This window comes from Symsagittifera roscoffensis, chromosome 3 (genome assembly GCF_963678635.1).
Source record: "Symsagittifera roscoffensis chromosome 3, txSymRosc1.1, whole genome shotgun sequence".
NCBI classification, from domain to species: Eukaryota; Metazoa; Xenacoelomorpha; order Acoela; family Convolutidae; genus Symsagittifera; species Symsagittifera roscoffensis.
Genome location: NC_087064.1, coordinates 49,551,921 through 49,578,267, shown reverse-complemented (window position 1 = coordinate 49,578,267; position 26,347 = coordinate 49,551,921). Strand labels below are relative to the sequence as shown.

Here is a 26,347-nt window from a genome sequence, read left to right as displayed (position 1 = left end):
ACATCTAAGCAAATTGGAGCTTTGCATCACTTGCGACACAACTCAAACTAGCAAAAAGAAAGCAAGCAAGCGTGCAAGCTAGAAAAGAGAAATGAGATTGAAAAAAAACATGTCAGAAAAAGTTGAAAATTGAAACAAAAATGGAAAAAAAACTTCATTTTCTTTCAGATTAACCGTCGAGAAACACAACAACCAGCAATAAATAAGTTTTCAGTGTTTATCGAGCGACTAGTAAGTCAACAACACCCGGGTAGACCCCATTTAGCCGAAAAAACAATGCCATAAAAATTAATGTCATGAATACAATTTTGAGCGACTTATTTCAGAATCTTTAAACATTTACACCACAAACGACTCGAACTTATTTCAAAATAACAATTGTTTTTATTGATCAAGCGGAACGCAATGAATTGACTAAGCCGATAATAAATCAAGCCAGTAGCGTGCCGAGGAGGGGGTGGCGGGGGCGATCCCCCCTCTCAATACTGGTTGCCAAATTTTGCCAAAGGGTCCCCCTTTGGGTATAACTTTACGATATCCATTTTTGGCTCGCCGACCTCAAAATTTTTTCAAATCCGCCTTCAGATAAATTTCAGGGTTCGCCAGCCAAAAATGGTCATTGGGACGCTTTGGGAAAATTTGGTAACCAGTATTGAGAGATGGGATCCCACAACCCCCCTCCTCGGCACGCTACTGGGTTAATTTATTATCGGTTTAGTCAAATTTTTGTGTTTTGTTTGATCCGCAAAAGCAATCGTTATTTTGAAAATAGTTCGAGTCGTTTGTGATGTAAAGGTTCAAAGATTCTAAGCTTAGTCGCTCAAAAGTTTATTTATGGCATTAATTTTTCATGGATTGTTTTTTCGGCTCAATGGGGTCTACCCGGGTGTTGTTGACTTACTGGTCGCTCGATAAATACTGAAAACTTATTTGTGGCTGGTTGTTGTGTTTCGCGACGGTTAATCTGAAAGAAAATGAAGTTTTCTTTTTTTCCATTTTTGTTACAATTTTCAACTTTTTATGACATGTTTTTTTTTTCAATCTCATTTCTCTTTTCTAGCTTGCATGCTTGCTTGCTTTCTTTTCGCTAGTTTGAGTTGTATCGCAAGTGATGCAAAGCTCCGATTTGCTTAGATGTTGCTTAAATGACGTAAATACCGTAGTACAATTAAATGCTCGTTCAGACCGTTCAGAACGATTTTTCGCGACACTGATACAAATTTTTTGATTTGTTCTTGGATATTCCAATCACAATCAATGGAGTTATAAGCAAGGGCAATACAGCGGGTCGCCGCGATGAGCTGTAAAACTCGTATATTGGTCCTTTCCCTCGTGAATAAATGGTCTTAAAAAAGGATACCTTTTTTGAGGTAATATTTATTGATGTCACACGCGCTTTATCTGAGGTAACCAAAATATGCCAGGAAAAACCCATCCAACGCGATAAATTTTTCAAGCCTTTGCGCCAAGGGGTCAGAAAACTGTTACCAGATTAAGTTAACTCCAAGTCCAAAACTATCACGGCGTGTGAATACAATTTGTGCTAAGAGCGCTGTAACATTAGTATCCTCTAGTTATTTGCTTGAATCCTTGGTGCTCAAAAGTGAAAAAAGTTTAGTTTTTTAATTACACGATTTGCCAGCATATGAAAGAATCGTTGTATATCATTAAAAAAAAAATTTAATTATTTTCTTCTGCAAAACAGCAAAGCTTAAAAACTTTTTCAGCCCAAAGCTACTACTGATAAAATCCAAAGTAAGTGCATATGTGTAGCTGCAAACACGCTCTCTTCGACTATCGAAGTGCCATTCTGCGTTTTTGTGACGGCGTAACTTGCCACTCCATACAAGCATGCGGTCCTCATATTGTCACAAGGCAGAGCAAACAGACCACCTCCATCGTCCATAGATCCTATACTTGTACCCGAATTAACAGGATTGGTACATATATCATTTTCAGGGCACAGTTCAATTTTTCCAGTCTCGACTGTTTTTAAGTACTGTTTCTCCGTGAAATGACCTTGATGTAAAACTTCTGGCAATATTGCTCTTCTCTCGGATAGAGATCCCAGACCAACTGCGACTAATGTGGTTCCGGGAGTTTGGGCCTCCTGGCAAAAATGAACCACAGAAGTCTGGTCATCGATAGGCGTGAATAAATAAAGTAGGGCCAAATTGTTGACAGGCTTGTTGTTCTGGATTGCGAAGCTGTAAACAACGAACATCAGAGGTAAGGTGTTTAGTTGAGTTTTAATTAAATTTTGGTCCACATAACCTAAAAATAGGTAATTGTTCAATTATTATTTGAAAACTCATTGATGATCTGTTCACCAAAAAAGGCTGCTATATTGAGCTCAGTCCTTAATTCAACATTTAGGATTAAGTAGCATCTTTATTGCATTACTCACTTGCGGTGCTTGAAAATTTTGGTCACTTTGATGAATTTTCTATTTCCATTAGGTTTTGAAAAGTCGCCAACTTGTATTGTCAGATCAGCAGCTAAAGCAACAAAACATATTTAACGTTTTTATTTAACAATTGAAAAATTGTTTCACAAAATGAGTTAGATGGTGTCGCACCGGAGTTTCATAAAAAACGATTAAAATAGAAAAAATTTGACTAAAATGTCATTTTTATGCATTGTTGCTGCAAATTAAGACCATAAAGTTATATTGTCATTATAATTGATTACTTACCTTAAGCCACAACCTATTAAAATCCATTATATTGGATTAAAATCCATATAATCCATAATATTCTCTGCCGTTTTAATAAAAATTATTTGTAAAATTTTCAACAAAACCAGCTATACTTACAGCCTACTCGAAATCTAAACCTAATCAATTTTTTAAAAACCCTACCCCCTCTCGAGTTCACACAGCCCCTCATACACCCAAATTCACCTTCTCTCTGGAAGTAAGGAAAAGGGGTATGGATTTAAAGTGCGGCGAGGGTAGCTGAAAACGTCGGGGGTGTCATATTGGAACCTGATCTAAACTATATTTTATGATTGGATAAATTAGATATTTTACCATTGTAAAGTATTTAATATTAACCAATCATGATCCATCTAACTAACAACCCACTTATTTGTAAGTGCTGAAATTACTTGTAATTTCAGCACCAGAGAGATTTGAATTTAACTTAGAAATTAGTTGACTCTCCAAGAGAACTTCAGCAGCCGCAATAAACCAGTATACCCTAGATCTATTGAGCCTAGCAGAGACTAGTTAAACAACCTGAGACTAGATAGTATAAGAGTAAGATTAGGATCGGTATTAGACTAAGAAGTTGCACGAATCTATCCGGCCGAAAATAAGATAGCGTGACGAGCAGACGGTGTACCCTATCCGAAATTACTCTATGAGTTAACCACCTCACATATAACTCATCTGGTGCGACCATAAGTCTCGAACAAGACCTTAATAGCTTAGAATTAACCAAAAATAGATTAGAATTTAGACAAAACATTTTTAAAATGTTATACGACGATAATTTAATCGAAATGTCTCTACGACTCAATAGATCAGAGCCAATATTCCGAACGATAATAGAACTACCCGGAATTGGAAGACGACCTCGAACCAGAGACGACATACGACAAAGTAGAAACTTACCAAATAGTTATATGATAGTACGGCAAAAGCCAACACAAACTTTTATATTTAGAATTTTATTAGCAATGAATTTAGATTTTCATTTGCAAACATAAAATCTTGAAGCCAATCTTCATGATCATTGCAGGCGCTAAACAAAATATTAATATACAATAACGATTGATAAAAATATCTCAGATCGTTTTCCTAAAATTCTGCAGTATTATATAAAACATGTTTGGAAAATATTTATTGAAAATCAAAATAAAAATTAGTAGCATGACAATAATCTGTTAGTAATCATAAAATCATCAGTTGTCTCAGCTTCATCACCTAAAACATAACAGCAATCATAAGCTCACTAATATCATTAAAACACTAAATCTTTTCTTAAACAAATTTAAACCATTTTAAACTTAAATTCACTTAATTTTAAAATCAGATCATCAAGGCTTATCCTTGGATCTTAATTCATTTTCTATTTAGTTAAATTTTAAAACTTGATCATCAAGGCCTCTCCTTGGATCAAAAAGAACAATTTTGTTCTCCCCCACCCACTTAGTTAGTGTCTAACGACCTCAAACGTCGATTCACTATCCAACCCTTTCGCAAAACCCAAGACTAATAGAAATTTTTCAACAAAACTAACCATTCAAATTAGGATAAACAGTGAAGAACTTCGGTTATTCATCCTTCACTTGAACCCTCCTCTTACCAGACCCAGGATAAATCATAGACTTAGTAAGTTTAAAATAGTATCTAACGAACTACTCGCGTTCTAATTATACCTGAACCTTGTGGATCGATTTACTATTCTCCAACCCTTGAACACAATCACTACCCTTAAGTAAGATTAAGTAAGTTAACACCTTAGCTTATACTAGCCACGAGAAAGTAAAAAATCATTCTTCGGAATCGATATACTTTTCTCTCCAACCCTGAACAAATAGACCCAGGTTAAGCTAACCAAAAAATCGTAAGGACTAACAATTTAAGAAAATAGAAATCATCTAACAACTTTTTGCATCCGTCATCCTAAACCTTATGTCATTTAAAAATCTAGGAAACAAACAAACAATCGTTTTGCAGAACTGTGAAATAGATAACAAAAAATACGACCTTGTAATCACACCTCGCACACAAACAGTTGGATATATTAGAACAAAACGACAAACACTAAAAAGAAAAAAAATAACTAAACAAAGACAAATAACACGAAAAAGATTTTTCAAAAATAGAAACGCATTCTCAGAATCAGAAGTCAGCAATTTAGACGAACTTTATAAATTAAAAGAATCTATAGATAAAAATTGCCCCATTCACGATCAATTATATTTTTCCGACTCAGAAACAACTTCAAATTCATCGAAAAGAGGAAAAAGAAGAATAAAAAAGCAATATAAACACAAACCAGTACATTTATATAATTGGAATCAACCAATTAGACACATCGATAATTACCTATTAACAGTCATTAAACGAAAAAATGAGCCAAACACACACTCCAAGTGAAGATAGTCCAGATGATGACGATATCTTCCCCTTCCTCGTAGATGCACCTAATGATAGAGGACAGCATATACTTTGCAAGAATTTACTATTAATTTATTTGAACCCGGATTCAGCCCATGTAAAGCAGAGTTCCCAGATGTAAAGATCAAAAGACAAATTATTGATCACTATCTGAAAGATATATGTAATTTGACACAACACTACGGAATCTACACCATAGAATTCACCTCACCAAACCCGAATCATCGCAAATATGTAATTCAAACAGACGACCTTGATTTAGAATTTTCAAAAGTATTCTCAGAATACATAAAAAGCATACAATATCATAACTCACAAAGAGCAAACTCCATATTCACTAATGAAGTTTTTGCCATAATATATAGTTATATCTCAATATTAGAGAACGAAATTCCAATCCCAAGTGTCTCACCGACAGAGACATCCAAACATATAAAGGTACGACATGAAATCACACTAATTTCAACTTTTCTACATATAATTAAAGAAAATTTCACTAAAGATGATGTTTCACAACATACAAAACATGACTTACAAAAAATTTTGGCATGGTTTATAATAGATTATTTCACACATAATTTAGATTTAATTTCACAAGCAAGAAAAAATTTCAGACCTCAAAATTCAAACGATGATACCGCCATCACAGAACAGTCAGACTACGTTTGGGACCCCGAATGGTCTCATTATGCATTTATAAATATCCCACAATCAATTGCAAGTCAAGCAATAAGTACAATATCTTATACCAGAGATTATGTAAGAGTAGTACCATTAACAATTGATGCAACACCATTAAACTACAATACATTTTTACCCGATACGCGAAATAATAGCTTAAACTCGACCGTCATACACAATGAAAACCTTAATGGAACTAGGAACCTCACTCAACAAGATATTCAAACACCATCACACTTCATAAATGAAGAAATTGTACAAACAACAACAACTACACAACAAAGTATTTCACCAATACGTCCAAATTTAACAACACCAAGAAATACAAACACTTCACAAGCACAGGTAACCTTACAATCAACCGTTAAACCTTCGGTTGCTCCAAAATACTCACAAATGGATTATCAAACATATAGACCCATGACAATACCGTCAAAAACACGCAGAACGTTCACAAGAAACACTTTTGCGGAACACAATTATAATTACGCACATTCATCAAAAACAAACTATCCCCCACGAAATCATAATAATAATCAGATAAGATCTCGATATTGGGATAACCCAATGGCAACAACCAACTCAGTAAATTTTCAAACTTATTCACATCCTCCACAGGATCGTAGTGAAAATTACCCATTCTTTCAACAGAATAAAAATAAAAAGCAAGCATCTCATCAAACGGATTATTTATCCTCTGATAATGATTATTTACAACCAGATATATTTGCACCATACACTCAAGAATATCGTGGACAAGGAGTACAAAAACCGTATACATATCATAGAATTTTTTCTCCACACCCAACAGATACACAAAATCAACAACCAATGCAAATGCAAAACCCAATAAATACACAATCTTTTCAACCAAATCAGCCACAAAACCAAATGATTACACACTCGTATCAACCAACACAAATGCAAAATGAAATACCACTTCCATATTACCTTCAACAACACGAAATAACAAAACATCAACTTTCGAATTTTTCACAAATGCCAAATGCAGCAGAATCATTACAAATGACAATGAATCCATACCTTATGGGTGGATCATCAATAACATCAAACAAACCATTAATGGTATTCACAGGAACAGACCCTGAATATTCTGTAGAAGATTATTTAAATGCAGTAACAGCAAATTTAATTTTAAATATAGGACCTGAACCAATTAATACGCCACTACATCAAAATTGGATACATCGACGCACAGCGTTGATACAGACAACCTTAGACGGCGCAGCCCAAAAATGGTTTTCAGTATTGCCTATAGAAATAAAATCAAATTGGAAAAGATTTACACAAGAATTTTCAAAAATGTTTGACTCCGAAAGAAACAAACAACAACAAAGAGTTTTATGTAATGAATTTCGCAGATTACCAAATGAAACCATCAAACAATTAGCAGTACGTATCGAAACACTAGTTCGAAAAGCATACTCACTAAATACACACGACTACAAAAACACAAAAATGACAGAAATCTTAATGATGACCTTAACACCTCAATTAAGGAAAATAGCAATAAAAAAGAGAGCATCCCATCCCTCCTCAATTCGAGAGCCCGATTTAGATTTTCGAAAACTAGTAGACAAACTAGAGCAAGCGGAAATCACAATGAAACTTGAAGAAACAGAAAATCTGAAATTACAATATGTTAACCGAATTGAAACAAATACCACAAATATAAACAATATACAGGAATCAGATACAGACCTCGTTGAAAAAATCACTGAAATACTCAATATTTATGAAAAACACCCAAACTTTAAAGGCAAACCATCTTTCAAAAAATGGTGTAATTATTGCCGACGATACGGACATAGCATTTCTGAATGTAGACAAAAACAACAGGACAATCAAAACAAACCTCAAAAATATAAGGAACCAAATAAATCATTCTATCAAAACATGAAAAAAGATCAAAGTCTACCGAACAAAAATGTATATAGCAACAACAGTTCAGGAAAACCACTTCCGAACAATACCAATTACACAAGAACTCAATCACCATATAACTCAAGTTATAGAGGAAGATCGCCAGAACGAAGAAATACACAAAATTCGTCACAAAATCATTACAATAGACCAAATAGTCGAAATAACTACTCCAGATCAAATTCAAATACAACACAATTTGTTTCTAGATCTAATTCCCAATCAAGAAATAATTACTATCCAAACAATCAATCACGAAACTCATCATACAATAGAAATAGAAACTACTCCAATAATCGAAATAGAAGTTATTCAAACAACCGAAACCAGAATTACCCGAACAATCGATCAAGGAATAACTCATATAATAGATCAAACTATAACCGACCAAACAATAATTATCAAAACAGATCACGAAATAATTCACAAAATTGACATTCAACTTATAATAACCGTTATAGAAATTATTCCCAATCACCACACAGGAATAATAACCATCATAATAATTCTAACAATCGCCACAGAAGTAGTACACCTAAACATCAAAGAAATATTAATCAAGTACAATCAAACCCAGAAACAACATCAGACCCCCCAGGTATTGATGACACAGGAAATAACGAACTACAACTAAATCAAATAAACTGTGAATCATCAGATTCAGAAAGTGATACAGGAAACACTATCTCCATCAATATGATAGCAGTCGAAAATGACTACGAACCTATTATATATGAACAACCTTTTTCATCACATATATATGAAAATCAATTAGAACTCCTTCACAATTATTATATTGAACCCATCCATTCTACACAAACGGCACAAGAAACTAACGAAATCAACACTACAAATCAATCCAATGAAAATAATAAAACAAAATGCTTGAATACAAATCACATCTATCAAAATATACAAAAAGAACAAACCAAAGAAAAAATTTGGACAATACCATTTCTTTTAGAAAGTCCAAGAAACAAAGAATTTCAACCACCAGATCTTGAAATTGATTTTTTAATTGATTCAGGAGCAGAATCAAACATAATAAACATTCCCACATGGAATGAGATAAAATCATTACACCCAAAACTAACGCCTCTTGAAACCTCCAGTAAACTAGCAACAGCACAAGGATCAACATTGGTAAACTATGGAAAAATTCAATTATTTCTTCTCCCCACAAGAACAATAGAGCAAAATAAAATTTTAAATAAACCATTTAAACAAATATTTCATATCACTGATATTAAACACAATATCATTGGAATACCATTTATCTCTAAATATATACCAACAATCAACATTTTGAATAGTAAAATATTAATCAAAGATAAATACACAAAAACAAAAGACACATCCCTAACATTTTTTCAAAGATTAAATAAACAACCACCATTCTTTTCAAAATTTTATCCGATATAAAATCAACAAAGAAAACACCTGAAACCACTATCAGGAAACATATATAATTTTTCAATAAAACAAGTTCACCAATATGATAAAAAACAAAATAGACAACAACTCTATATGTCAGATTTTGAATTCAAACCTATCCATAAGTTTTTCAAAACCACAATCTCATCCATAAAATATTTGAAAAACTCGAATTCAGATATTATTTCTCTACATGTATACAACAATACACCCTATCAAGTAACATTACCTTTTGGACGTTTAGGCTATTGCGAAACCAACGCTACGATATCACCAGTACACGAAAAAGCATACCGCGTAAATAATATACTCCAATTATTAGATATTTGTCAATCCACAATTCTTAATGAAGAATTATCCATAAATAATATAATAAGTAATGAAAAAAGAAATACAGATTATTTCACAAAAACCCCATATTTCAAACCTACATTCAACATAAATAACTATACAGAGAATCAACAGAAATTTTTAACAATGTTTAACTTCCAACATTCACAAATAACACAAGACGAATTTGATAAATTAGCCAAACAGCTAATAAAATATTCATCAGTCTATGCAACATCTAAATTTGATGTTGGCAAAAACAGTTCATCACTACATCTCCCATTAAAACCTGACGCAGTTTTCAAAAAACTAAGAGCAAGTAAAGTACCAATTCATTTACACGATAAAGTGAACAGATTACTCGATATTTTAGAACAATACAATATAATCTCACCGGTAAACAAAGAAGAACAACCAAAAGGTAACACATTTATCAACCCTGTTATCATCCTAGCAAAAGGAGAATCATTAAAAATAGTACCAGACGCTAGATATCTTAATTCACTAATAGACGAATCAAAATGCAATTGGCCTATTGAACCAATACAAGTTATTTTAACAAAAATAAACGGAAAATACTTTACAACCGCAGATATGAATTGTGCATATAATCAAATGCCACTAGATGAACAATCGCGACGCTTAACACAATTTGTTATTGGAAATCAACAATATGAATTCAACCGCCTATTCTATGGAATATCCATAGAACCAGCAGCATTTTCAGCTTTCATGAGCAAAATTTTTCGACCACTAATACTTAAGAAAAACGCAATCACCTACTTAGACGATGTTTTTATGCAATCACAGACAAAAGAAGAAATGTTTAATGTTTTAGAATACTATCACAAAATACTTCATAACGAAAATCTGAAGGCCGCTCCCGACAAGTCACACTTCTTTTTAACACGAGTTAAATTCTTAGGACATAATATAGAAAGAAAAACAATCACTCCATTAAAATCACGCATTGATGCTATTCAAAAGCTCCAACCACCAACAAACAAAAAGAAAATCCAAGAATTCCTTGGAATGTTAAATTTTTTAAGCAAATATGTCTATAAAATGCAATTATACCTAAGACCTTTCTATAATATACTTAGACAACAAAATAATTTTGAATGGAACACAGAACATCAAGCACGATTTGAAGAAATTAAAAAACTCTTAACTGAACAAATTTCGAATACAATTCCAGATCCAAATCAACCATTCTATGCAATGTGCGATGCTTCAAATTTTGGCATCGGCGCAGCATTATTACAATCACACAATGGTACAAATAAAATGAACCTTATATCAGCAAATTCTCGATTATTCACTCAAGCAGAGCTACGACTCTCAACTCTAATGAGAGAATGTACAGCCATAATATATACACTAACAGAATATGAATTTCTAATACTTGGATCAAAACATCCAACAGTTTTATTCACAGATCACAAACCAATCATTTTTCTCTTTACACAAAAATCTAATCCAGATCACCGAGTTTATAGATTTCAATTAATCCTAATGAAATTCCCAAACTTACATATAGTTTGGACAGCAGGAAAGAATCTTGCATTACCAGACACTTTAAGTCGAAATACACCACCTGAATTACTTACACGTAAAACTACAGTAGAAATACCCAAAAATATAAAATTCTACCTTGCAGAAAACGAAACATCACCCGACTAGAATGCAAATATGCAGAAAAAAAAAAACTGACGTTGAACAATCACAGATAAACAATCTACAACACTTCCCACTTTATTTAGATTGCCAAAATAACCACTACGAAGTTGATCTACTTGGAACATCAACTTTCAAACCAATTCCATACTCACAATGGATAAAAAATAACACCCAACAAAAAAGAGTAAAACAACACTCGCATAAAAAAGACCTTTTTCCATTAATTGAAAAAGAAAATCTAACTGATAAAATAAATTTATCAGGACCACAAACAAACGATTCAAAATACACAATAAATCAAGTTTTTGACCTCCATGACCCACTTGATACAATTCCTTTATCTAAATTAGAAATTGAAAACATTTTTCTCCCCCCAACAGATAAAATTACAATTAATACTTTGAAACAAAATCAAAATCTTGACCCAGTAATTAGACAACTAAAATCATGGCACAAATATAAAACTAAACCCGTCAAGGCAGATACAACTATTTTAGGAAATAAAACACTCCTCAGATATTTTCGAAAATTTAATAATACAACAATTAGCGAAAACACAGACCTTCTAGAATACCAATTAAACGAATCTACAGTTCCCTGTCTCCCCCTAAGTATGATTCTTATAGCTTTTAATATTTCACATACACAAAACATTAAAGGACACTCTGGATCAGAGAAAACATATTCAAATTTCATACAAAACTTTTATTTTCCAAATGCACCAATTTGGATAAAAGTACTATGCAATGATTGTATAGTATGTCAGCTAAATAAACCTTATCCAAATCAAAAACAAATAGCACAAAAACAAGATTTTAAAGGACAAAGTTTGTACTTTAACCACCGTATTTCATTTGATACAAAAGGACCAATTTCACCCTCATCCGAAGGAAACTCCTACATTATGGTAATTGTTGACGCATTTACACATTATGTAGCACTTAACCCAGTACCACATTGTAACGCTTATTACGCTTACACAACACTCTATGAACACTGGATAGACAAATTCGGACTACCAGAAATTTTAGTTACAGATAACGGTACAGAATTCATAAATAACGAAATCATCACATTATGTCATTTATGTAACATCAAACACAAACCACGTACATCTCATGCACCTTGGACAAACGGCTTAGTCGAAGGTATGAACCGTTCACTACAAGAATATCTTAGATGTATCATCAATGGAAATGACACAAAATAAACTGAATGGTCAGCAGATGTAAAACTATTTCCCTTAGCATACAATTCCCAAATCACGACAACTCTAGGAATGTCACCATATGAAAAGGTTTTTAATCAAAAGCCACGCAAACCAATTATGTTTACAGCAAACTCTCATAAAAATGCACATTGTTATTGTCAACCGAATAAAGAATCAATTTGTTACAACTTACCTTTACATACACACGATGAAGATCATTTTCATCTCCCACAAAATCTTAAATTAGCCTCCGGTACACACACCGAATGGATTTTAAACAGAGATAAAAAACACAATGAAATTTACCAAAAAGTAACAAAAAAGTTGTTACAAAGACAAAACATTAATGAACAAATAAATTCACGCTTTACACCAGCCTCCGATTTAAAAATTGGAACATTTGTTTTAATACCCAATTTTAACACTGAAAAAGGAATCTCTAAAAAATTACAACCCCTTCGAAAAGGACCATACCAAATAATTGCCAAACCCACTGATGTCACATATAAAATTACCGACTCAAACAAAAAAGAAATTGTTCAACACCGGAACAACCTATTACCTTATTACCCAAAAGAATACGCACTACGCGAACTAACTCAATTATATTCTTTCACAGGTTTAAAAGTTATTCAAAATACCCCATCACATACGGAGAATAAAACAAAAGAACAACATGACATTCATCTCGAAAACCAAAATAAAAAATCAACTATAACGAAAAACAATACAAAAAAGCTAGATCAAAATATACCTCAAAAAGAAAGAAAAAATAGAAAATTGACAGAAAAAATAATACCCCAAGAACTAATCGACAAATCAGAACATAGAGAGTCATCACGACTTAGAAATCAACCACGTAAAAACTATAAAACATTCATTCCACAGTCTAAAATATTAAAGAAAGTCGAATTTCAAAAACAGCTTTAATTTTATATTTCATAATCTTTGCACCTCTGAAATATTTTGAACTTTCATTTTTCAAAATAGCATGCTGACAAACAAGCAACGATTCTAGTTCAAAATTAGCCAATAGGATTCATCCAATCCGTCACCTTCCAACTAGACGAACGATATTAAACCCCAGGCATATCTATAACTATAACTTTGCGACCTCCAGGTCAAAAATAAGCAAACCACTCCAACTTGACAACTAAAATAAATACCACCATAATATCATAACCCTCCCTTATCTAATAACCCAAAGATCAACAATATTTCCCCAACTCCGATCTCAAATACCCCCCAAACAAATATGTTAAATTAGCCTAAAGTAAAAGAAGGACCAATTTAATTAGCCTAAAGTATGAAAATCTCAAAAATACCCCTGATCACTTGACAAATAAAAATAAAGATAAAGAAGACCTCCCGATCACCATAAAATTCGCCCCCAACAATTTTTCACAAAACTCAACCCACTTGTCAAAAAACCAATAAATAATCCGACCACAGTTGAAATTTGCCTCAAACAACAAAAAATATTCGATCAAGAAGCCATTTCTTAAATGCTCTTCTCTCGACCAGTCAACTTAATACTCAACATTTTCATAAACTTTTTAACGATATTTAAACTTTTAATCATATTTCTTTTTGATACCTTTGAATCTTTTGTAATAATCTTAATCATTTTTTGCAATATTTTTTTAAATTTTCTATTCCATATTTGAACTATACCTCCAGCTTTCAAAAGCTATTGACTATATCCACAGGTACGATTCACAAAACTTATCTAAATGATACGAACCATTTTTAGTAGAACAGATATTTTTTTACTATTTGTAATTTTTATAACATTTCTATCATCCCTCATCTTGACAATATGCAAATGTATAAAGAAAGCAATCATCACATTCGCCCTAGCAACAATCCTCCTAATTCTTTTTCTAGAAGAATACTATAATAAACATAAATTTTTCCACTAAAAGAATAAATAAAAAGCCATCAAAAATTGCTAACCAACAATCACTCAGTCAGTCTTCACCGACATCATCCCAAGATAACCCAACACCATCTTCAAATACCCAAAACCCCCAAACATCCACACGAATTTCTTTTCAAGATAACCCATATACCTTTGAAGAACGACACGCTCGCTTATCTGAACCGCTAGAACCAGTTCAACGACAAGCACCTTTAAGCGAACCAACATATAACTTATACCCAACACTACCACAAGAATTAAGTAGAATACGAAATTCTAGTCAAAACCAAAATACAGTCAAAATAAATAGACAAATTATACATCCTCGACGAAACAGAAATATTCAAACTCCCCGAGTTCATTTTGATATACCTCAATCCCCATCACAAAGTACTCCAGAAAACCCCATCGGTATTTTACCAGAAACCCCTACGCTTCTTTCACAACGTAGCACCTCAAGCCTACCCTCAGATTACTTAGGTTCAACACCAACATCTGAACAAATACGTGAAAATCCCTTTAACCCTACAAACCAAACATCACGACTACCATATTGGACAACACATTCATTCACACAAGGTGAACCAAATTTAATCAATGATCCAATAGATATTTCTACGGATACGACAACATCCTCATCACTACCAGAAACATTATCACTACCATCAACACCATCAATCAGTCAGATTTCACCACCGCCTTTTAACCTAAATTTCCCAAATAACCTCGACGCTAGATATCGAGAACAATCATCAACAAATATTCCTTTAAGACTAGACTGGAATACATTCACAGCACCTCCACCATTATTTGGACAACACCCTGAAAGTAACCGACTCCACAACTGGGCACTAAATAGACTACAATATAGACAAGACATTCACGAAGACATTCGTGATCATAACATCCAAATACTCCAACAAAATAGTCTACAATTAAAATTCGAAATCACGGTTAAATTAAACAACATTACTCAACATCCCTATCCATTAAACCCACCAAATATAACAGCTCAATCCCTACCACCACCGTTTATAACAACTGAAGTGATATACAAATACGACAGATATACCAAAAAGACAATTGGTTACATCACATTTTATAACCCATACTCAGGATTGTCATACACAAGCATATTCTAAAAATTTTAATTTTTCTCCAACTCCTTTTTCTAATAACCTCAAATGAAAACATAAACCCTTCCCCCCGCACAGGACCCCAAGATTTATTAGTAACACATTACGATTGTGAAGAAAACGAACAAAAAACATTACACAAGTATGCAATAAATCAAGTATCACAATGCGAAACAGAACCACAAGCCATAGAAACAACAAATGTAATAGCGACACTTTATTCAAAAGCCCGAGCAACAACCGTTATAGGATATAAATTCACAGCAACATTTTCTGAAAAGAAAGTACATTGTTCACAAGTCTCAAATGGAAATAAAAACCGACTTGACCACGAATCATTCTACCAGAGTAATATCGAACGACTTTTACATCTCAATCCCGAAGATTGTAAAAACGAGTTACTAAGACTCAATATCACAAGAAATAAAAACACAGATAGAAAATTAGTATATTTCCAAGTTTTTTCAGATTCTGTACATCAAGCAGAACTTGAAAGATATCAAGGACATATAAAATTAGATGAAAAATACCCATATAACGGCGCACACGGAAGATTAACTTATGACATACACGATAAACACTGGATACCACACATTGGTATAAATGACCCATCAAACTGCAAAGCAGACACAAAAAATAAAGGATATCAAGAAATCATGTTTTTCGATTGGAAAATACAACTCGAAAAAATACAACTCACACGCGATTTATCTGACAACACCATGATCTATCAAGGAATTAGATTACCTTGTAAAAACGATCAAGGCTATTGTGACCCTACAACACGAACACAAGCAACAATTGTTTGGTTCCCCGAAGACACATGTACAACATTTCAAGTAGCAAAAATACATGCTCGTATGATAAAATTTCACGAAAAATATTTTATACAATCAATTCCATATGAACAAGTCCATCCATCACGAAGACAAAGTTCAAATTTTAGAAACATACACAATATAGAAAATAAATTGACACGTTTTCAAATATATCAAGAAACAGAACTTGCATGTAAATACAGAAATCCACTTCACAAAACACAATACTCCGAGATATTAGTTGAATACGAAAAAGGATTCGACATGACCACTGGAAAAGTAAAAATCGACCCATACGCCACAAGTCACCCCATAAATGAAGGAACATCATATATACCAGTTGATTTTCAAAAAAGTAAAAGTCAACCTGGTGGACATCTAAAGCCCCATAACACTAGAAGCACACGTTTACAAGAACTATCACTAATGAATAGTACCTATTTCGGTAACATCCCCTATGATATTCACCTAGATATGAAATTAGATTACACAATTAGCCGAATTTTTCAAGAAATGTCACTCTCTGAATTAGAAACACTTCACCAGCTATGCGAATTAGAAAGGACACAAATCCTACAATCACTTGCACTAGCAGTATTAAAAATACCCTACGCAGGATATCTACTATCAGGAAATAGATCAAATTTTTTAGACTATGAAGGAAACATCTTATGGTTTTATACCTGTACCAAAAAAGTATCACCACTATATGTTTTTGAAGATAAACGATGCTATAAAAGAATCCCTATCTTTTATAAGAATAAAGTACATTTCGTTGACACGCTTTCAAGACGAACCTATTTTTGGGATACCGCAGTCCCATGTGGATCAGAAAATAGCCACAATGTAGTTCAATTGAACCCTGATGAAGATAAATATTACCTTCTTACCCCATATCCCACATTAATGCAATCACTCAAAAAATTTTCACCTGAAAGCATCAGAGCTATTGCTCGAAACCCAAATATTGACCTACAATCAATTGGAATATATTCAAAATCCGATATCCAACATCACATTAGAACACAACAATTCCAAGAATTATTAACACAAATGGACACTATGCAAAGACAATCAATTGACCAAAACTTACGCAAACTTGCCGAAACCGCAGGATTTGCAGATATTTATACACAAGACTATAGCGGATATTTTAAAGACATTAAAGACTATATATATCTAAACGGTGAAAAATATAGACCACAAGATATTTCACCTATAAATATTTTTTGCTTTGTTACACTAAAAAATGAAAATCTCGATTTTCTAGGATGGCCCTACTACATCTTAGAAAAATTAACTATTTTATACGCAATGTTTAACTTTATAGGATTTCTTTTTTCGCTTTTAAAAGGAATCTATAATACATGCGCTATACACACACAAGTAAATAGACTAGCAAGTGTAGCACGCATACTATTTGCAGGATTTTTTGGAATTTTTTCATCATCCATAAACAAAATTCTTTTAGACGCACAAATAAAAGAATACAACACAAAAATAGCAACAAAACAGAACACATACGACGAAGAACATAACAATGTAGACATAACGCCTACAGCACCACAGTTACCACCCCTACCACATAACCATCCACTATCACTAGTCCCACGAAATTTTCGAAATTTAGCAATAGCACATAATCCAAATTTTAGACCAACCATATCACAAAGTCCCATTCAACATATAATGACACACCATCCACTAGATGAAAATACATATGAACAAATTATAGAACAACCCCATACCACCGCTTTTCAGTCGCAAAATAATAATTTTTTTAGCCCACGATGAGCCGACAACTTGGATCCCTACACCGCTCAAATTCCCACCCGACCAACCTCAACACTCCAATTACAATAATTCCACTTTTTGCTTTCCCGCCACCAGATTTCCCAACCAATAATGTAACATCAGGCTTGAATTCAGACACTAATTCACATATCTGAGTTTTATACTCCATCTCACAAATCAATAACCCAGATATTGAAACCCCTGATGAATTTGCAGACTCTGAACCATCTCCATCCAGTAATTTTCAAACCAACTCCTCAGTTTTTTCAAAACCCCCTTTTCAACCAATCCCGCCAAATAACCCACTCCCATCAATTTCTACACCCTCTTATGCTTCACAAGTCACCCCAACCTACTCTTCATTTCATTCAGACCGATCATCCAATTCTCCAGATACTCCCCAAATCTCCCAGGAACTAGATAATTGTTGAACATTCCACCTTGAACATTCCACTATAAATCAGATTTCATCCACAATAGAATCATCAAACCCACCTACCCCTACACCCTCTTCAGCTTATACCGCATCATTAGCACCATCCTCCACATCCACCGAATCATCAAATAGCACTAATAGAGCTTATCGCACTTTTAAAAGAAAATTCCCGAACCATCCATTTCCAACAAAACCAGGAACAGCCCGTGAATATATTAATCATCCAAATAACACTAACACGAAAGATTTTTTAGCTATCACCCTACCTTCATTTCCACAGTATACTTTGAACACCCCTAACGACACTAACAACACACGCAGTTTTGTAGATGAACACGTTTTAATGCCTACAATTCAATGGACATCATATTATCATTTTACTAACCCCCTTTGCCTACCTTTATCTAATACTCACATCGTTATAGAAAGAAATAAAGATATGCTATATCAACTCACCACACCATTATCACATAGACAATTTACTTATATAGGATATAAACAGTCACTAAAAACATACACTGCACCCCGAGCTAACGAATACACGCTAGAATATTACGATCACAACATCATCCGAACTAACCAAGACCAATTTTTAGATGATGACCGTTTCGCTAACCCACAAATCACAGAAAAATTTTTCCTCAAAACACCATATGTATTTACACTCAATATATTTGATCGCAAATTCGACCACATCATTTCTGAAGCACTAACCGACACACAAGCTTACGAAAGTTTTAAAGAAAAATTTCAACTATTTTCACTAACCTTTCATTTCCTTGCACCACATGAAAGAGATTTGCACTGCTCACACGACATTATGTTACGCACTAAACAAACCCACACATATACATATTATCGCTTCATACAAAATCACTTTGATCTACACACTCCATCAAGACAACCACACCACCGTTTTCAATTTATTAACTCTAAGTACACTTCACCATTTTTTCTTAACTTCACATATTGCATCAAAGATACTAACCTTCACGGTATTCTTCGCAATTATGATCCCATAACCCAAATGTATATTTTTTGTCCCATCACAAAGACCTTCAACGCAGAAGAATCCAGACCCTTCCTTATCCCACATGAATTTGTTCAACCTATAGAAATCCCCATATTAGAATTCATCCACAACACTAAATATAACCACAAATTATATAATCTCATCCAAAACACACCTTATGATTTTGCAGTTGGCACTGAAGAACTAAAAACCATTAAAGCACTTCAATTGCTTTGGCCACTGCTTCAAACTAAAAACATCATTCGCATACTAGCAAAGTTACTAACAAATTCCGACATAATCCACGACATCTTCCCCCACGGTTTTTCCCCGACGACTAACAGGTAAGTATAAATTCTCATATTCTTAACTAATAAATTTAAAATAAAACACTAACCATTCTTCATCCATGTTTTATTTAGATTTTTAGTCTTCATCTCACGATCATCTGCAAAATACACAAAAGAAAAATAAAAAATAGAAAACTTCTTCAAATTGTTCAAAACTCTAATACTCTTTTGCACCAGCTAAATTAAATAAAGTTCATACCAATGTAGTAATTTAATTTATAAATTATTTCCCTAAAAGCAGTAATTCTAATAATGATGAAAATTTATAACTTAATTTTTCCCCAAAACTAGCAGTAAAATTGAAATTCTAGGTAGTAAATTGATAAGACGAAAATGCAGTACTAACCTTTTGATATTTCCATTCACTCGCACAAGAATTCTACTCATACTCCCACAGCTCGCCCACGAAGAATTGTTTAAATAATGAATTTCAGTTTCAAGCTTTCACACTCAACAACTCTAACACACGATAACACGTTTCAAACTTTCCTTTAACCCGTTTGGAAAGGAATTATATACTAAACAAAACTAACCAACGCAGCTTACTAAACACCACAACACATAGATAAACAGCATGACTAAGAAAAGGAAACCAACGGTACCCAAACCGGATTAACCCAGTTTAAAACTGGATAATTTATTCTTTTGAAGACTATTATAAAGTCTAAGAAAGAAATAATAAAACACAAAAAAGTCGAAAGACAAACCCATACCAAAAACAATTTGATTTTTGAAAAAAGGACACAACCAACGAAACATAAGAAAAACCACAATAAACCCAACATAAAACGTTATCACACAACAGGACCTCTCACAGAAACCGCACGAAATCATACTCCCACTCCTGGCCTAACCCACCAGAGAGGACGTCCTGAGCATGCTCTATAGCCGGCCTAACCCACCGCGCTACATCCACGCTTTGTGACCACACTCCTATTTTTAATAAGAGGTACTCAAGGGTGAGTAACTCTTCAAAATAACCGAACTAAAACAAAAAGCTTTTGTGAAAACAACTAACCAAAATCATAATTAAAACACCAAACTAATAAAAATTTTATAAAATGTAAATTATACCTTGCAGTATATAGATCAGCATACAACACCAAAGACGAACATCCAAAGACAAAATGACCCCACTACACTCGAAAAAGAATGGCCAACCACAATCAATATGCCGCCCACAATCACAACTCAAAGGATTTAGAGTACGACTTGACTTCGCAGAAAAGGACTTCATTGAACTAGAACAATGACCACCTCGATGTTCAAGTATACGTACAGATCCGAGTAACCAGGCATCCCCTCCACGCACAATCTCCACGCCATTCCCAGACAAGGTCAACCCAAAAGAAGTTCTCTACATGGAACAGAAAAACCTGACATAGCCAATCATTCTGAAATCAGATTTGAGTTTGTTGCGAAAACCCAGTCGTTGTCATGAGAAGACACAGCGATTGAACCTGGAACTTCTCTAACACGAAAACCCAGAAGAATTATGATGTTCGCCAAATACCAACGTCCATCATCCATCCTTTGAATTACAGAAAGACTATTCTAAAAAACTCTGTAAAACCCGGATGGGTGGAACCTGATCTAAACTACATTTTATGATTGGATAAATTAGATATTTTACCATTGTAAAGTATTTAATATTAACCAATAATGATCCATCTAACTAACAACCCACTTATTTGTAAGTGCTGAAATTACTTGTAATTTCAGCACCAGAGAGATTTGAATTTAACTTAGAAATTAGTTGACTCTCCAAGAGAACTTCAGCAGCCGCAATAAACCAGTATACCCTAGATCTATTGAGCCTAGCAGAGACTAGTTAAACAACCTGAGACTAGATAGTATAAGAGTAAGATTAGGATCGGTATTAGACTAAGAAGTTGCACGAATCTATCCGGCCGAAAATAAGATAGCGTGACGAGCAGACGGTGTACCCTATACGAAATTACTCTATGAGTTAACCACCTCACATATAACTCAATATAGTGAAGTGACGACAAAAGACGTAAGTTCGATAAAAGAGAGGAAATTAATATCAGCAAAAAATGAGAAAATACAAAAGTTATGATCATTCCGATTTGTGATGTAACGTGTTTTTAGCCAAAACCAGCTGTTAGTTTTTGATTATACCACTGTGTTTGAATTTTTCAAGGAAAATTTGAAGAAAAATAGTTATTTTCTATTATGACTAACTACACTCGATTAGAAGATATTTAATGATTTCACAACAATTAAGAGTGCAATCTTTTTGTAATCAATTCTAATAGATTATTTTAGGCCTTTTCATTGATCGAGTCGGTTTGCAAAAAGTTAATTTTTCTGAGCAAGCTTTTCAAGCGATGAGTTTTTTGAAACATTTCAAATTTTTTATATGCAAATTGGTTATATATGTAACTTTTGTTTCATAAAAAAAATTGCTTTGCAAACAAAATAAAATTTTCTTCACTAGCTTTCAAGCGCAGAAATCTAAAAATATTCCAAGTTGATTTATAGATCAAACTGGTTTACCAAAATTTAAAATTTTTAAAGCCTGCTCAATAAATTGGGCAAGTTTTTCTTGCGGTCCACTGCAATAGATGGCTTCAATGACCCAAGTTGTTGTGAAGTGTAACAGGTTTTATGAAAAAATGTGTTTTTGAAAACACATTGCCATCATCATAGTCAGCGCAAGCTTAGGTGGTACCCTGGATACAGTTTTTTTTCCTGTTTAAACACGATTACAGAAACACACGTGTGGGCGGGTGATGCGTCAGAAAAAAGCTCGTAGTCCCAAATTGAGTCGTAAAAAAGATTCCAAACATTTTTTTATTTTACCAAAGAAGGTTTGGAAAATAGTGCAAGGCAAATACACAAGACAAAAGGAGCAAAACGGAAATTTTAAGTGATATAGAAAATTGAATAGACGTTGAGCTGAATCGATATTTCATTTTTTTCTGTTTTTATTGGGAAAAATTAAACCCAAAAAAAATATTCCATTTTGTTTATCCAAACACAGCAAAAAAAAAATATCCCACTTTGTAAGGTAAGTTGTTGCTCTATAAAGCGCAGTAGCAGCTTTTATCACTTTTTCTTTATGTTGAAAGAATATAAAAGGACGAAAACAATTCCCAAATAAGGCAAAAATTGCAGAAGCTATGTCTCAAAACTTCTGGAGCCGTTTTGAAAGTGATCTTACTTGTACTCAAACACGTAAACATTTAAAAAAACTTGAATAAAGTTTGATACTTGAACTTCTCTTAAAGTCAACAAGACTGCCCGTGCGTGAGTTCGAAACTATCAATGTTTCAACAGCCCTATAAAAACTATAGAAAAGTTTTTAGCAAGGAAAATATGAAACAATTTTTTAACTATTTAAAGACTTTGGAACATTACGTGACCCATACAAATGACTGGTTACGTTGCCGCAATCCAATTTGGACTTATTTTGTAATGAGGAATAAATTGCCACCCAAAAACAGTTTATGTTCAGAACCATTTATAAAAATCTTAAGAGCGAGTATAACTTAGCCCATAGCTTTTGCATTTCTTAAATCCACAGAACTCGAAAAAGTTATCTGAGGTAAAGTAACTTAGCAAATTGATATTTTTGGGGTACAATTTTTTTGTTGAAAACTATTGTTTCAATCACCGACACATGACTGCAAAGAAAAACACCCAAGCATAGTTTTTCGGTTCTTTTTCTTAGAATAGAAGAAATTGTCAGTGGTTTTTCTAATAATTTTAATTCCGCAGCCAGGTCATACTGATGGCTCAAAACAATTTCAGTGAGGTTTGCCTACTTACTGTGATCTCAAGACACAATAAATTAAGTCAAAATTGAAGCTTTGGCTATATTTGAAGCACTTTTTGGTTAAAAAAACAGCAAAACAACCAAACAAGTACATTTTTCTATGCTTCTTTTTCCATAAAAGATTGCTGAATGAGTAACTTACCAGATCAGCAAATTGAGTTACGACGTAAAACTTTTTTCGGTTGTATTTTATAGTTTCAACATTTTTTTCAACACATATAGTTTTGATCTTCCCAAAGTGGCGATAAAACAGTTGATTGGACCATGAGACAATGTATTGAATTTCATCCAATTCTGAGTTTAAAAAGTAATGCAGCTTTTTGTTCAAATCTGGGACTCTAATTCTTTTAATTTATAAATGAATGAAACATTAATTTAGGAAAGTCAACCACTACATTTTTTCAGTGAATGCTTCAAACAGCAATTAATTTTTTTTTTGTTATTCTACTGGATGATATCCAAAAAATTGGACGCAACGAAAAAAACCAAAGAAAAATTAGTTTACTTTACTCTTAGAAACTCTCACACAAATTTTATAAATGCAAAATGCTTGTCCTAGAGTTTCACGGAGTTTTCTGTACAAATGGAAATTTATGATAAACAATTTAACATATTAAAATATTGCTTGATATTAAAATTTTATCGTCAAACCGGGATTTCCAATCACTAAATCGAAGGGCACATTTTTTTTATTTGGCTTTCCGGAGATTTAAAGACCCAAACTATAAAGAAAATTAAATTTCGTTTATACTAAGTTTTTGCAGATCGGGTCTTTAAATCTCCGAAAAGGCAACTCAAACAAATTTTGCGTATTTCGATTTAAGGATTGGGTTGGGTATCCCGCGTTGACGATAGATGTTAACTAAGCAACTTTTGTTTATGCTAAAACGCTTATCATAAAATTCCATACGTACAGAAAACTGTGAAAATCTATGACAAGCGTTTTGCATATATAAAGTTTGCAGAAAAATTTTTACAATAAAATAAAACTTTTGTTTTTCTCGTTTTTTATTTTGTCCTTTTTTTGGTTTTCACTCAGTCGAACAACAAAAAAAATGTATACGGCTTGAAACATTCGCTAAAAAAAAGTGGTTGAAAAAAACATGGCCAGATTTAAGTGTCTCTTAGCATGATAATATATTGAGAATTCTGGCGGCACACAAACAATTGCAGCGAGTGGTTATTTTGTGTGAAGAAGTGAGACTGGACTACGTTATGGACAAACAACTTTGTAGTCATAGAGAAAAATGCTTATCAAACATTTTATTGTGGAAACTGTTTGATCAGGGGCGGATTTCGGCGGGCGGACGCCCCCCCCCCCCCCCCCACTCAGGGATTTGACCCCCTGGTACTATTTCCAGATATCCATTTGTGGTGATGGACCCTAAAGTTTTTCTAAAGGTGCTTTTGGAGACAATATATACTAATTTTGAGGCGGGAGCGCGCGCCGAAAAAACGCGATTTTTTGGTAAAAATTATCCAAAAAAGCCTAAAAACGCCGCCTTTTTGGCCTGTTTTTTTTTAACTTTTGCCTGCGGTGCAGAAATTTTGGCCAAATCAAGGTCTTTTTAGTGCTTTGGGAGAGCTCAAAAAATCAATTTGGTCAACCATAAAAAAATCAACAAAAAACTTCTTTGAAAATCCCCCCCCCCCCCCCCCCCTCGAGAAAGACCTAGAACCGCCCCTGTGTATGATAAGCATTTTTTCCATATGAATCTATCATGTAAGTATGCTAAACATTTTTCTTTTTGCAAAATTATGACCAGCCTTTTTATTGTATAGAGGTCAACACATTTGGTAGAGTTATGCTTATATGTTCTTGGCGATGAGACTAACGGGAACTGTTTTTGACACAGTGAGCTGCAGTGAGAACCCATAGACTGTCAATTCTAGTACCCCCACAAAACAACCACGAGAAAGGATCCGAAGTGGTTACTCGCACATAGAACGAATGATAACGACTCGGAGTGCCCTTAATGATGGACTGGGTCACTAGTTTAGAAAAACTTTTCGGTTCTTTTTTTGCTTCATCGGCTGATATCAAAAAAGTCCCAACTCCGCTGAGAATCAGAGCGAGAAACTTAAATCCATTAAACAAATTCATGATTCAATCGGATGTTTTCAAAGTTGTTTGATATAAACAAAACCCAAATAACCTTTTGTCTCGACAATGTAGCACTTGACTTAAGCTACTTATTATTATAGCTTTCTAATGTTTAGAATGTAAAGGTTATTATTTTGCTGGAATTTTCTTATAAATTCAATGTTTTTATTTTGCTTTAAAGTATAACGTAAAATGTTTACCCGGAAAGTTTGCAAGTCAAATCAGTTCAGTCGTTATACTGCTCGATCATGTCCTTGAAATTAACTTTTTGACCAGTTCAAAAAACTTAGAGTGGGTCGAATCAGGGGCGGATCTAGGATTTTCTCGAGGAGGGGGGGGGGCTAATTTTCAAAAAAATATGTCGACCTTTTTTTTTAGGTCAACCAAAGTGATTTTCTGAGAATTCCCAAATCACTATGAAGACCCCATTTTACCAAATTTTCTGCGGCGCAGCCAAATTTTTGAAAAAACAGGACAAAAAAGGCGTTTTTAGGCACTTTTTGGAACATTTTGGCCAAAAAATCGGGTTTTTTTTGGCGCGCTCTCCCCCCCCCCCCCCTCGAGTTT

The 26,347-nt window shown here is 33.7% G+C and overlaps 1 protein-coding gene across 1 annotated transcript; it reads right to left on the bottom strand.

The window, feature by feature from the left end:
* Nucleotides 1-1,608: 1,608 nt before the first annotated feature.
* LOC134842718 (mite allergen Der f 3-like) lies at nt 1,609-25,868 on the bottom strand. Its single transcript, XM_063859175.1, has 3 exons — nt 25,513-25,868; nt 2,408-2,498; nt 1,609-2,207 (listed from the first exon to the last, which is right to left on the bottom strand). Exons 1-3 carry the CDS (start codon nt 25,778-25,780, stop codon nt 1,724-1,726), a joined length of 843 nt encoding a protein of 280 aa, XP_063715245.1. The 5' UTR covers nt 25,781-25,868; the 3' UTR covers nt 1,609-1,723.
* Nucleotides 25,869-26,347: the final 479 nt, after the last annotated feature.